General features: G+C 44.6%; 1 protein-coding gene across 1 annotated transcript in view; it reads left to right on the top strand.

The window, feature by feature from the left end:
• Nucleotides 1–15,187, top strand: part of LOC146079727 (patched domain-containing protein 3-like) — a 71,608-nt gene that overhangs the window by 12,643 nt on the left and 43,778 nt on the right. The window contains exon 2 of the mRNA XM_083186386.1: nucleotides 6,863–6,984. Coding sequence (XP_083042512.1) covers nucleotides 6,863–6,984 — 122 coding nt within the window. The remainder of the gene's footprint in view (nucleotides 1–6,862; nucleotides 6,985–15,187) is intronic.

The raw sequence follows: 15,187 nt of genomic DNA, 5'->3' as shown, positions 1-15,187 counted from the left end.
GAAGGGCTGATAATCAGATACCGTATGACCCGGGACTGACAAATTAGAGCCTCCCCCTCATATATTACAATTGTAATAAATAGTTCATCACCTTTTAAAGGCTTTACTGGATGGACGGCTGGCCACATGCTGATTCCTGCATTGCTCTTCACTCAGGATGGTGGTGCTAGTTTCTTAAGCTGGGTACACATATATACAATTGTCGGGCCGTTCTTCCGTTCTGGGTCAGACGGCCGTTCAATTGTATATGTGTGTACGCTGTCCCGTACGAGCGATAAATGGCAAAAAACTGTCTTGACCGTCCATACTTGGTCGGTCGAAGGTTCTTTGCTGTTTAATTTTCATCCAACAGGACGGCCCCATATCGGAACAAAAGTGCAGTGTGTACGCACGTTCGATCGATATGCTGCCGTCCTTGCGACTATACTGCCAAAGCTGGAACGCCCATGTGGGCGTTCAATTGCTGCATCATCTCTCCTACAGCGGAGCGCCAAACTGCTATAAAGACGGGTATGCGAGTATAGTCAGTTTGCGGTAGTCACCCTAGTCAGTTTGCGGTAGTCACCCTGGTATAGTCAGTTTGCCAGGGGGAATATGGACTGATACCGCAAACTGACTATACTCGCATACCCTTCTTTATAGCAGTTTGCCAGGGTGACTACCGCAAACTGACTATACTCGCATACCCGTCTTAATAGCAGTTTGGCGCTCCGTGTGTGTCACATTATCTAATGCATATTGAAATGTTATTGCCTGTCTGCTTGTGCTGCTCAAATTCCTTTCTGTTGTGACAGCCTGCACTTATATATCATGAGCAGGGGAGCCGTGGCTCCATAAACTACATTAATCCTGTCACCTCCACACATGATTTATTGAAGTGTGTGTTCTGAATGCAATGTGCTTATTATAATACACTGCAGCAACTAGTGTAGTTCATTATTTGTGACTCACTCCAGTCTATTACTATATACAGTACTTACAATATCATACTGCAGCAATTAACGCAGTTTAACACTATTCTGCAATCTGATACTTTGGGGGAAATTTACTAAAGGAAATTTGTAAAACAAATTGGTGTATTTGTATCCAGAAATACACTTATTTTTGACATTTACTATCCCGAAAAATACGGCAATTTGTATTCGTATTGATGTGCTATCAATACAAATACGAAATGCTGTATTTTCGGGATAGTAAATGTCAAAAATAAGTGTATTTCTGGATACAAATACACCAATTTGTTTTACAAATTTCCTCTAGTAAATTTCCCCCTTTGTCTCAATTTAATGCTTATAAGAGCAACGTATGAAACATACAAAGTGAAACAGTTGCAGTTATACAATCAAGGTATAATTGGCGGCAATGTTTTAGGCTCATCCTCCTTTGTCTGGCATGTGCCATAGAAACATAGAAACATAGAATTTGACGGCAGATAAGAACCACTTGGCCCATCTAGTCTGCCCCTTTTTTTAAACATGTTACCTCAAACCATATTTGATCCTTATTTTTTTGTAAGGATATCAATATGCTTATCCCAAGCATGTTTAAATTGTACTACTGTATTTGCGTCTACCACCTCTGTTGGGAGGCTATTCCACTTATCTACTACTCTTTCTGTGAAAAAATTCTTCCTCGCATTTCCCCTGAATCTTCCTCCCTCTAGTTTCAGTACATGTCCTCGTGTTCTGTTGCTCCTCTTCCTGTGAAGAATGTCTCCCACCTGTACCTTGTTAAAGCCCTTGATATATTTGAAAGTTTCTATCATGTCCCCCCTTTCCCTTCTCTGCTCTAAAGTATACATATTAAGATCTTTTAGTCTTTCCTGGTACGTTTTGTGATGTACTGTAGGCCATGCACCATTTTAGTTGCTCTTCTTTGTGCAGTCTCTAATGTATTTATATCCTTCTAGAGATATGGTCTCCAGAACTGAACACAATACTCTAGGTGAGGTCGTACCAATGACCTATACAGTGGCATTATTACTTCTTTCTTTCTACTGCTGATACCTCTCCCTATGCAACCAAGCATCTGACTTGCTATCTTTATTGCTTTGTTACATTGCCTACCTGCTTTTAAGTCCCCTGAAATAGTGACACCTAGATCAATCTCTTCCTCAGTAGTTTCCATTATAGTGCCATTTATACTATATTGAGTCTTTGGATTTCTGAGACCCAAGTGCATGATTTTGCATTTTTTGGCATTAAACTGTAGTTGCCATTCTCTTGACCATTTCTCTAATCTGCCTAGATCCTCAATCATTTGTTTTACCCCTCCTGGTGTGTCTACCCTGTTGCATACCTTTGTGTCATCTGCAAAAAGGCACATTTTTCCCTCAACTCCATTTGCAATATCACCAATAAAGATATTAAAAAGCACCGGTCCAAGTACAGATCCCTGGGGTACTCCACTTGTAACCTTTCCCTCCTTTGACTGTACTCCGTTTACTACAACTCTCTGTTTTCTGTCCTGCAACCACGCTCTTATCCATTCAACTATCTTAGAATCCAATCCCAAGCTTTCAAGTTTATTTAACAGTCTGCGATGTGGGACAGTGTCAAAAGCTTTACTAAAGTCTAGATAAGCTACATTTACAGCCCCACCTTGATCTATTACTTTAGTCACCCAGTCAAAAAAGTCAATAAGATTTGTTTGACATGATCTTCCCCCAGTAAACCCATGCTGTTTTGGATCCTGTAAATTGCTTTTTTTTAGATATTCTACAACTCTTTGTTTTAAGAGTGTTTCCATCAATTTCCCTACTACTGATGTAAGGCTCACTGGTCGATAGTTGCTTACCTCTTCCTTGCTTCCACTTTTGTGCAGTGGGACTACATTCACTGTTTTCCAGTCCTCTGGGATTACTCCAGTAGCTAGTGACTGGTTGAATAATTCTGTTATTGGTTTTACCAGCTCCCCTTTAAGCTCTTTTAGTATCCTTGGATGTATCCCATCTGGCCCCATTGATTTATCCACTTTCAGTTTTGAGAGTTCTGTGAGGACTTTCTCCTCTGTAAATGTACTTGTCTCTCCCTCAGTTTTCTGACTATACTCGCAACTTAACTGTGGCCCCTTCCCCTCTCTTTCAGCAGTGAATACTGAGCAAAAATAATTATTAATATTATCTGCTATTACATTGTCCACCTCAAGAAAACTTCCACTCTCTGTCTTCAGTCTAATTATTCCACTTTTTGTTTTTCTCCTTTCACTTATATACCTAAAAAAAGTTTTCCCCCCTTTACCCACTGACTGGGCCATTTTCTCTTCAGCCTTTGCTTTTGCACATCTGATTACCTTCTTAGCCTCCTTCTGTCTAACAAGATACACCTCTTTGTCCTCATTCTTCTGCGTCTGCTTAAATTTCTTAAAGGCCAACTTTTTTGCTTTCACAATACTTGCTACTTATTTTGCAAACCACAATGGCTTTCTTTTTCTTGTGTTTTTCCTAACTCTTTTGACACAAAGTTCTGTTGCTTTTAGAATTGCACTTTTTAATTTTTCCCACTTATCCTGCACTCCTTCCAAGTTCTTCCACTCTGCCAAAGAATCCCTTACAGAGTTTCCCATCTCTACAAAATCAGCCTTCCTAAAATCTAACACCTTTGTTTTTGTGTGTGATGAGTCAGTCGCTGTCTTTATTTTGAACCATACTGCTTGATGGTCACTGGATCCCAGATTTTCACCCACATTTATGTCAGATATTCTGTCACCATTTGTAAGTATTAAGTCTAATATTGCGTCCTTACGAGTGGGCTCCCTCACCAATTGCTGGAGGGATGCTCCTTGCAAGGAATTCAGCATGCAGCATGATGTCATCACGTGGGGGCTTTCTGTGGGGGCTCCCAGTGACACTGTCTCTGAATGTGACGCTGTTGTAGGGTTCGGCCGGGCCAGGCAACTGTGGGTGTGTGGCGGGTGGCTGCAGTGAAGGGGGTGCTGGTGGCCAAGCAGAGATAGCCTGTCTGTCAGAGCGGCCAGGCCCGGGACCATTGTCCCTATAGCACCCCCCTGATGGTGGCCCTGCATATAGGGTGAGCTCAGCCAGCTGCTTCTGGACTGACTCCCCTGGAGATAGGGTACAGTCTCTGAAATGCTGTATTTTACCTGCTGTGGTATGACTCCTACAGGCCAGAATAGCTGTCTGGCTTTCTCTGACTCCCCAGTGAGGTAAGGAGCTAATTTATCTGCTCAGCTGACTTGCGGCCACATTAAATGTTGTGCTACTCTCATAAAAATGAGAAGCTATGCCTCTGGGTCATCACCAACTTTTTTAACCGGCCAGAGGTAGACTACTCAATTTTTTGAGGCTTACTAACAGCTCCTTTGTGGTCTGTTGTACAGCCACCACAGAAGTTAGTGTACAGTACAAAACATTTCCTCCATCTTGCCTTTGGAGAAGGTGAACCAGGTTCTGATACCTGGCTGCAAAGCACACTCTCTGAGGCAGGAAGGCTCCTTCTTAACCCTTTAAAGGGTAGTTGTGACCCGAAAAATACATCACTCTCTGGATATATAAAAAACTACACTTACCCAACCATGCCAGATGAGAGAGTAAAGGACCAGCATACAGTTTCATGAAGAAAAAAAACAGAGTATAATAGCATATTAATACATCACCATGCAGCATGTGCCCATGCCCCTGCCACCCATGATTGTAGCTGGAGGATTGTAGGGCGGACTCCCTGGGATATACACAGCCACTTTGGTTGCATTGTGGTAAATCCGCTACTGCGGGTAATAGTAAAGAAAGTTTTAATTTTGTTCTTTACAAGCAGCTTACAAATCTCAGCAAGCCTGCCCTAGCATGATGGCACTTGACGAACTACAAGTGCCAGCATACCTGGACTTTAAGAACCTATTGGGCACTGTAGTCTGCCGGGTGCAACCAACCAAATGAGTATGGATCATTGGATAGACAGCAACTAGGTCGACAAGCATTAGGTCGACACCACTAGGTCGACATACATTAAAGTCGACATGACTGAAGGTCAACATACAGGAAGGTCGACATGACTGAAGGTCGACATGGGTGAGGTCGACCGGTCATTATGTCGACACAAGCATTAAGTTGACATGGGGAAGGTCGACAGTCAAAAGGTTGACATGGGGTAAGCTGTAATTGCATCTAAAGGTGTTATTATAACAAGGGGACAAAGAGTTATACAATCAGCCTTTGCCAGTTATTATTATTATTATTATTATTATTATTATTATTATTATTATTATTATTATTATTATTATTATTATTATTATTATTGTACAAGCATTAGAGGGTTTTTATTTTTTATCATTTCCACTGATGTTGGGATTCTGGCACTGCTGTGGCCGCTGGTTGGGATTCCAGCACCGGTTTTTAACTGCCAGCTTCATAAACCTCATCCCGTGTCCTCAGAATCAGTTCAATTAGAAGCTGGCCCACCTGTGCTCACTCTACTGAGTCCTGATTCTCCAGTACTGCCTAAATGCTGTGGCTCATCGGAACAGGGCACTGTGGGAATGGACTGTGAAAGACATCATGACATCTCTCCCAGTACCAAGAGACACTGCAGGAGATTGGGGAATATGGTATTATACCACACTTTGCTATATGTGATTTATTAGTTGGATATAATGGATAATTAAAGTGCAAGATACTGTTACATTTACTGTCTGTGCAAAATTCATAAAAGTAATATTTATAGGCTTATCACATCTAACAATAGAAGATACTCATCCAAGCCTCTAACATGATGCACGGTCCCATGCACACCAGATCGGAGTCGGGATTGGACCTGCTTTAACTTCCGACCTCTGACTCGGACTGCCTCCTGGCAGTGGGGGAAGGGATTGCATGTGATATCTCGCATGCAAAATGGCCCCATGCAATATATCACATACGTGACTGCCGCCTGGGAAGATCCCAGGCGGCTCATGGAGGATTGGCTGCGGCGTCTACCCTCGGAGAGTTGCAGTAATGTATGGGGACCTTAGATCAGAGCTGATAAGCAGGGCAGCCGAGAGGAATGCCGGGCCCCGGTAAAATTTTGGGGTGTGGCCTAAGTGTGGGAGGTGTGGCCACCTCCCGCACTTAGGCCACGCCACCCAAAATGTTTAGAAGAGGATGAAAGAAAACTCTAAAAACTCTAAACTCAGCAGCAGTAGCACACACCTACAGCATGTGCTGTGCTGACAGAAGGCTTAGCATGAGCTCACATGCTGTCAGTGAGATGCTTATGCTGAGCCTGCTATCAGCACAGCACATGCTGTAGAAGTGTGTGCTGCTGTTGCTACCTGGGAGGGATGGAGGGGGAAGGGAGGGGTCGGACCAGGGCCCCTGCAGGGCCCCTCCAGCAAGCCTGGGCCTGGGTAATTAGTACCCACTCCCTCCCCCTCTCGGCTGCCCTGCTGATAAGTGAATATCTCAGTGGTTCCCAAATATTTCTGAGTCATGGCACCTTAAGGTGACCGTACACTGGTGTCATTTGTCACATTTTTACATGAGTGCAGCTAGCATGCGATCCCTCGCAGCAGTGTATGGTCACCGTTAGAGTATCTATGGGGGGGTTTTCAGAACATTGTGGGTGAAATTTAATAGGATGAGAGATTCAGAAAGTGAGAGATTTGATAAGAAATCTCCAGTTTTAGTAAAGCGGCAATCATTTACACTTCAAAATCAAACTGGTTTTTCACTGTAAATGATTGCCGCTTTAAAACAAATGGAGATTTCTTACCAAATCTCTCACTTTCTGAATCTCTCATCCTATTACATTTCCCCCAATGTTTTAGCTTATGTCTCATACTTGAATATATTATTGATGGGTTTTCAAATCCTATAATCACTCATCCTGGTTTTTTTTTCTTTCTGTTTTCTTTCATTCTAAACCAGATCTCCTATTTCACGTCAGTATCTCGGCAACAAGAATTTGAAGGCACAACAAAAACGGTGATCCCACTTTTTTCCATTACATACTTCATCACTATATTCTTTTCTATTGTTTCATGTGTAAGGTAAGACTATTTTTCTTCATAAACATAACAGTTATTATATTATCAATCAATTACTTTAAAGTGCATTAAAAATTGTACATGATTAATATTGTATAGAAATAAAAATATTTATATTTGCATTAGATATTGTTTGAAACATAAATGATTTATATAATGGACAATAATTACATTTCAAATTGTAAGTTATTTGGCTTGTTTATTCTAGTATAAAAAATGAGACCATGGGCCTTATTCTGGTTTACTCCTTCTGGCAAATTCCTTCTTAGATGGACAAAACCATGTGCACTGCAGGGGGGTAGATGTAAAATGTGCAGAAAGAATTCGTTTTGGGTGATCCTCTAATTTAATATGCCATCATCACCTGTTCTGGGCCAAAATGTACTTTCCATAAGATAAGTTTTATATTAAAGTCCCCTGTGAATACTCCCAAATGGGTTTCTATCCCCCCCCCCCCGTTTGATATCCAAAAGGGAACGAGACAAGGTTGCCCCCTATCTCCCCTTCTATTTGCCATTTCAATAGAACCCCATACAATAGCTCTACATAACTCCACAGCATATACTGGCATATACTTAAAGAATACAGAATTAAAACTAGCACTATTTGCAGATGACTTTTTATTATTTGTTTACAACCCATTGACTTCTCTTCCAGCAATTATGCAATTAATTAATTCCTTTGGCCCCATCTCCGGATATAAGATTAATATTAATAAAACCGAACTATTACCTCTCACACCCCTATCCAGTGATCTCAACACTCATCCCACTATCACCCAATTGAATATACAACCAAATAGCATTAAATATTTAGGAGTCACCATCACCAAAAACGTAGAAGAAGAATGTATAAATCTAATTTCATGCCATTAATAAATAAAATTTCCTCTCAACTAGACAGTTGGACCAAACTACCAATCTTATTATTGGTAAGGGCTGCGGTACTGAAAAGTATTATCTTCCCAAAAATATTTTATCAATTATAAATGATCCCCTGTATAATCCCTGTTGCTGACATTCAATCATTAAACAAACTCATGTCCAAATTCTTATGGGTAGGTAAGAAGCCCCGGATGTCCCTCACAAAATTAATGCACCTGAAAATTCAAGGAGGCTTCAAAATTCCCAATTTCCAACTTTACACCTAGGCAATACACTTTTGGTATATATCAGACTGGTTATACAATAAATCGACTTACACTGACAATGACCTAGATAAAAATATATTTCACCCCTACTCTACCAGCGCCTTACTCCATTCACAAATCCCTCTTATTCCACAAGAAATTTTAAATCATATACTATTCAAAAGTACCTATGAAGCATGGCTTAAAATTAATAGAAGGCTGAGTAGAAAACCCAAAATCTCTCCCTTCATTTGCATATGGGGTAACCCCAACTTTCCACCCTCCATAACCAACCCGTCTTTCTCAGAGTGGCATTACAAAGGCCTAGATTTAGCAACTAAATTATTTGACCCAGGTGGAACTCTGTTCTCCTTTGAAAACCTCCAAACCCAATACGACCTGCCGAAAACACAATTTTTCATGTATCTTCAAACAAGACACTATATAACATCTATACTCTCCCTTCTTATAACCCCTCCGCAATCTGACCCTCTTGAGAAGATTTTCATTAACCTACATCACTCCAAATATAAAACAAGCTATCTATATGACATGATGCTTATCCCAACAGTTGACGCTCATTTATTTCACCTAAGTCAATCATGGGTGGCGGACATCCCTGAGGTAACCTCATTGCAGATACTACTCTCAAACTTCTCTAAAACTCTCAAAATCTTGCAATCTTCATATTTGCAAGAAGTCCATTTTAAAATGATTCACCGCCTGTGTATTGTTCCGGCACCAAGTAAACACATGTCCCCTGAAGCGACAGGAGAATGTAACAAATGTGAAATGGCCAATGCTAAATTTTTCCATTGCTTCTGGGCATGCTCCAAGATTTTGACATTTTGGAGCAAGGTTCTCCATTTCATCAACTCACTCCTGTCGGTTGACCTGCAACCAGACCCTTTAGCCTGTCTATATTTAAACTTCAGTAACTGGAACATTCCCCCTACCGTCAAGAAACATATTTCTTTGACGATTATACTTACCCTTACAAAGAAAATGATACTTATTCACTGGACAGTAACATCTACCATGTCCCTCTGCGAACTCAGGTCGAAATTGTTTCAACTCTTGCTGTTTGACAGATTCTCAGTGATGCTTGGCATGTATACCTCTATCAACTCCTTCCTAGATAAATGGAACCCTTTAATTAGCTCTCTGGACCCCCCCCCAGTATGACAAAGTCATGTCCTCTTTACAATAATCTTACAATTTCCTGATTATTCTGAGAAGATATGGATAATATTATTTGTGTCCTAATCTGCTCCTCTAGTATAGAAATACACATAGACCGTAGATTACAACTCGGATTGATTATATGGTGATCATAACATATCAGTGATGCATGTGTCACACCAGGGGTCTGAGTGGACGTGACTGAGACCTCTGGTGGGGACCTGGACCGGTACCTGAACCGGGGAGGTTGGAGAGGACCCTTACGCATGCAATGCGTGACAGTGCACCTGGAGCCAGAAAACAGTCAGGGTAAGATACAACCGAGTTTTATTATTGCAGATGGTTGTACACACAGACAGTAAAGTATGCAGATGATGAATATACAAAGTCACTGTAATGGCAATACTTTACTGCTGGTCCGGATGATGTAATCGATGGTGGAGCATCGGAAGGAATATGGAGATGATGACTGTGGGTCCGGAACAACGGACTTGAAGAGGAAAACTGTGGGTCCGGAATGACGGACTGGAGCTGGAGCTGTGGGTCCGGAATATCGGACTTGCAGGAAGACTGTAGGTCCGGAGTATCGGACTAACGATGGTGGAACATCGATGGACCAGAGTCCTGGAGCTAGGCTTGGAATGCTGGGCCGGAGATGCAGGATCACAGGAGATGTATAACCTGGACTTCACAGGAGATGGTATGCCTGGAGTACTCTGCAGATGGAAGATAATATGCACCAGCAAGAAAACAACTTGAACAAGACAAGGACAGCTGATCACACCCTGGAGACAACTGAAGCACTAGCAAAGGTTCTGAGAGCTCCCAGCATACTTATCCCCACTGGGTGGCCAGGATTGGCCGGGGCAGTATGACAGGGAGATCAGAACCTTCAGGATTGGACAGTGCAGACATGTGACTGAAATGAACATGGCAGCCCCCATGTCAGTTTTGGCGGGAAAGAGTGTTTGTTGCTGCCATGCTTGTGGCCGGGAGCAATGGCGGCGGACAGATGGATGCCGGGCGCTGGATACTGTCTCTGGGAGCCAGGAGAGCGGTGCACCGCGCAGCCGCAGTCTCAGCAGCGCTGAGAGGACTGGATGATGACAGCAGGGATGGCGCACGGCAGGCAGGACGCCGGCTGAGATGGGATCTGAACCGCAAGCTGAGCCTGCGGAGGCACTTAGCTGGTAAGATGGTCTGCCGTAGAACCCGGATCGTGACAGCACCCCCCCTTTAGGGGTGGCCCCAGGACACCTTTTCGGCTTGCGGGGAAACTTGGAGTGGAACGCCCGGATCAGTCTGGGAGCAAACTTCATGGATGGCACTCTCAAACGAAGGTTCTTGGTTGACAGCCAGACACGATCTCCTGGACGGAGGGCTGGCACAGCTCTGCGTTTCCTGTCGGCAAATTTCTTGTACCTGCTGGAAGCTTTCAGGAGAGAAGCACGAATGAGCTTCCAGGCTTTGACGAATTGCCGGATGGTCGTGTCGAACACTGGAACTGAAGACACAGGCTGCATACTGAAGTCAGGAACTCGAGGATGGAACCCATAATTGGCGAGGAATGGAGTGGCATCTGAAGAGTGGTATTGGTTATTGTGGCAGAACTCTGCCCATGGAAGAAGTTGAGCCCAGTCGTCTTGAGAAGAAGAAATATATGTGCGTAGAAAAGCTTCAAGATCCTGATTCACCCTCTCCGTTTGGCCGTTTGTCTGAGGGTGATAAGCTGTGGAAAACTTTAGCTTGACTTGAAGCAGGGAGCACAGACTTCGCCAGAATTTGGCTACGAATTGGACCCCTCTATCGGAGATGATTTCTAGAGGCAGTCCATGAAGCTTGAATATCTCCTTTATGAAAAGTTGAGATAATTTGGAAGCTGACGGAAGACCGGTGAGGGGAATGAAGTGAGCCATCTTGGTGAACCGGTCGACAACCACCCAGATGGTATTGAATTTGTCAGACTCTGGAAGATCAGTTACAAAGTCCATCGAAATATGAGTCCAGGGACGATGTGGTACTGACAATGGCATCAATTGCCCAGGAGGAGACTGACGACTGATCTTGTGCTGGGCACACTTAGCACAAGAAGACACAAAGTCCTGTACACCCTGTTTGAGGGATGGCCACCAGTAGGACCTGGTGATAAACTCATAAGTTTTCTGAATGCCTGCATGGCCAGCGAATTTTGAAGAATGCGCCCAACAGAGCAATTTCTTTCGTAGAGCTGGCTTTACATAACTTTTCCCTGCAGGGGGCGTGAGATTTGTTACTCCTGTTGCGGAGAAGGCCACCGGGTCAATAATAAAGTGTTGACTTGTGGACTTAGACTCACCATCTTGCTCCCATGATCGGGAAAGGGCATCAGCTTTTCGGTTTTGAGTCCCTGGACAGAATGACAGCTTGAAACGGAATCTGGAAAAGAAGAGCGCCCATCTGGCTTGACGTGGATTTAAACATTGAGCAGACTTGAGATACAGAAGATTTTTGTGGTCTGTGATAATTGTGACCTCATGAACAGCGCCCTCTAGAAGATATCTCCACTCTTCTAGTGCCAATTTGATGGCGAGGAGTTCTTGATCACCGATGGCATAATTACACTCTGCAGGCAGGAACTTACGAGAAAAGAACCCACAGGGGTGAAGACGTCCATCAGGCGCTTTCTGTGAGAGAACTGCCCCCACGCCCACAGAGGAGGCGTCGACCTCGATGATGAAGGGTAGAGTGGTGTCAGGTTGTCGTAACACAGGAGCTGAAGTGAACCTCTGTTTTAACAGGTGGAAGGCTTCGATGGCATCAGCCGGCCACTTCGCTGGATTAGACCCTTTCTTAGTCAAGGCAGTGATGGGTGCCACAATAGACGAGAAATTGCGAATGAATTTTCTGTAATAGTTGGCAAAACCGAGAAAACGTTGAACACCTTTCAGCGTAGAGGGGATTGGCCAATCTTGAATAGCCTGCAATTTTCCTGGGTCCATTTGAAGACCAGAACCGGAGACGATGTACCCTAGGAAGGTTATAGACTTCACCTCGAAGACACATTTCTCCAATTTACAATACAGATGATTGGCTCGGAGTCGGGACAAGACTTCTTTGACCCAATAACGATGTTCTTCGATGTTATTGGCGTAGATCAAGATGTCATCGAGATATACAACTACATGTTGATATAGAATGTCCCGAAATATCTCATTAACATAATGCTGGAATACGCCTGGGGCGTTGCTGAGCCCAAAGGGCATGACGAGGTACTCGTAGTGGCCGTCTCTGGTGTTGAACGCCGTCTTCCACTCGTCGCCCTCTCGTATATGGATAAGGTTATATGCACCCCTCAGGTCGAGTTTAGTGAAGATGGTCGCACCACTGACACGGTCGAATAACTCGGTGATGAGGGGTAACGGATATCTGTTTTTCACAGTAATGTCGTTGAGACCACAATAATCGATGCACGGACGTAGACCTTCGTCCTTCTTTTTCACGAAGAAGAATCCTGCACCAGCAGGAGAAGATGAAGGACGAATGAATCCCTTTGCCAGGTTTTCATTAATGTAGTCAGTCATGGCCTGAGTTTCTGGAAGAAATAACGGATAAGTTCTACCTCTAGGAGGTTCTTTACCTGGCACAAGATCAATAGGACAGTCCCAGGGTCTGTGAGGAGGCAGAACATCAGCGCCAGATTTGCTAAAAACATCAGAATATTCTCTGTAGGGAAGAGGTGGAAGGTCTGTTGCATCTGATGAAGAATGACGAGATGGAAGTACCTTTTGAAGGCAGGTACCGGAGCAGGAGGGATCCCAGGAAAGGATTTCGGATGTCTTCCAATCAAGACGAGGATTATGAAGACGAAGCCAGGGTAAGCCCAGGACCAGAGCATGAGTGGCTCTGGGTAGTACCAGGAAAGACAAAAGTTCTGTGTGCAGAGCTCCCACTCTAACAGTAAGTGGCAAAGTTCTGCGGGAGACTGTTGCATCAGGAATCCTACTGCCATCCACAGCAGTGAGGAAAACAGTCTGGGGAAGACATTCAGTGGGTAACCCCCACTTACGGACCAATTCAGCAGTCACAAAGTTGCCAGCAGCACCGGAATCAAGAAGAGCAGAAACAGTCTTGAAATGCTGGCCAACTCGTATGGAGACTGACAAAACACAATCGATTGCTGTTGGAGAGGACTTGATTACTCCTAGCCTACCTTCTCCTTGATGGGCTAGGAGGAGGAGTTTTCCTGACGCTTTGGGCATGCAGAAATCTGATGTGTTGGGTCGGCACAGTATAGGCAGAGTTGTGCCAGTCTACGGCGTCGCCGTTCTCCTGGAGATAGACGGAAACGGTTTATCTCCATGGGTTCTTCTTTAGGATGGACCACCGGAGTAGCAGGAAAAGAAGACGAGGGAGTTGGCATTTTAGCTGGAGTCGACACTTTAACTGGAGAATTTCTGTTGCGCTCTATAGCCCTTTCACGAAAGCGCAGGTCCACTTTAATGCAAAGTGAGATAAGATCGTCTAAGCTAGACGGTAAGTCTCTTGTAGCAAGTTCATCCTTGATGCGGTCGGATAGACCCTGCCAGAAGGCTGCGTATAAGGCCCCATTACACCAGGAGAGCTCGGATGCAAGGATCTGGAACTGGACCAGGTATTGCCCGACGGAGCTGGATCCTTGCCTGAGTCGGAGGAGTTCAGTGGAGGCAGACGCTGCTCGCCCAGGCTCATCGAAGATGCGTCGGAATGATGTCACAAAGTTCTTGTAATTGGACAGGATGGCATCAGATTTTTCCCACAATGGGGACGCCCATTCCAACGCTGCTCCACATAGGAGGGAGATGATGTAGGCGACCTTGACCCTTTCAGTAGGGAAGTTACTGGGTTGCAGTTCGAAATGAATCTCGCACTGATTGAGGAAGCCCCTGCAGGTCTTCGGATTCCCATCATACTTGGTGGGCACAGAGAGATGAAGACGAGGTGCAGCAGCCAATACAGGAGGATGAATAGACACGGAAGGTACACTGACAGGCTCGGGGCCACTGAGAGTGGTCTGTAGCTTATCCAGCCGGGAAGACAGGTCGTGGAGACATTGGATCACTTGACCCTGCGCAGCTTCTTGCTGATCCAAGCGTACAGCCAGTTGTTGTACCGGGCTGGGTGGAGGGGCTTGGCTCGCGGCTAGATCCATTTGGCTAGTGCTTACTGTCACACCAGGGGTCTGAGTGGACGTGACTGAGACCTCTGGTGGGGACCTGGACCGGTACCTGAACCGGGGAGGTTGGAGAGGACCCTTACGCATGCAATGCGTGACAGTGCACCTGGAGCCAGAAAACAGTCAGGGTAAGATACAACCGAGTTTTATTATTGCAGATGGTTGTACACACAGACAGTAAAGTATGCAGATGATGAATATACAAAGTCACTGTAATGGCAATACTTTACTGCTGGTCCGGATGATGTAATCGATGGTGGAACATCGGAAGGAATATGGAGATGATGACTGTGGGTCCGGAACAACGGACTTGAAGAGGAAAACTGTGGGTCCGGAATGACGGACTGGAGCTGGAGCTGTGGGTCCGGAATATCGGACTTGCAGGAAGACTGTAGGTCCGGAGTATCGGACTAACGATGGTGGAACATCGATGGACCAGAGTCCTGGAGCTAGGCTTGGAATGCTGGGCCGGAGATGCAGGATCACAGGAGATGTATAACCTGGACTTCACAGGAGATGGTATGCCTGGAGTACTCTGCAGATGGAAGATAATATGCACCAGCAAGAAAACAACTTGAACAAGACAAGGACAGCTGATCACACCCTGGAGACAACTGAAGCACTAGCAAAGGTTCTGAGAGCTCCCAGCATACTTATCCCCACTGGGTGGCCAGGATTGGCCGGGGCAGTATGACAGGGAGATC

This window comes from Crinia signifera, chromosome 5 (genome assembly GCF_055691185.1).
Source record: "Crinia signifera chromosome 5, ASM5569118v1, whole genome shotgun sequence".
In the NCBI taxonomy this organism is placed as follows: Eukaryota; Metazoa; Chordata; class Amphibia; order Anura; family Myobatrachidae; genus Crinia; species Crinia signifera.
This window is presented reverse-complemented; position numbering and strand designations above follow the sequence as displayed.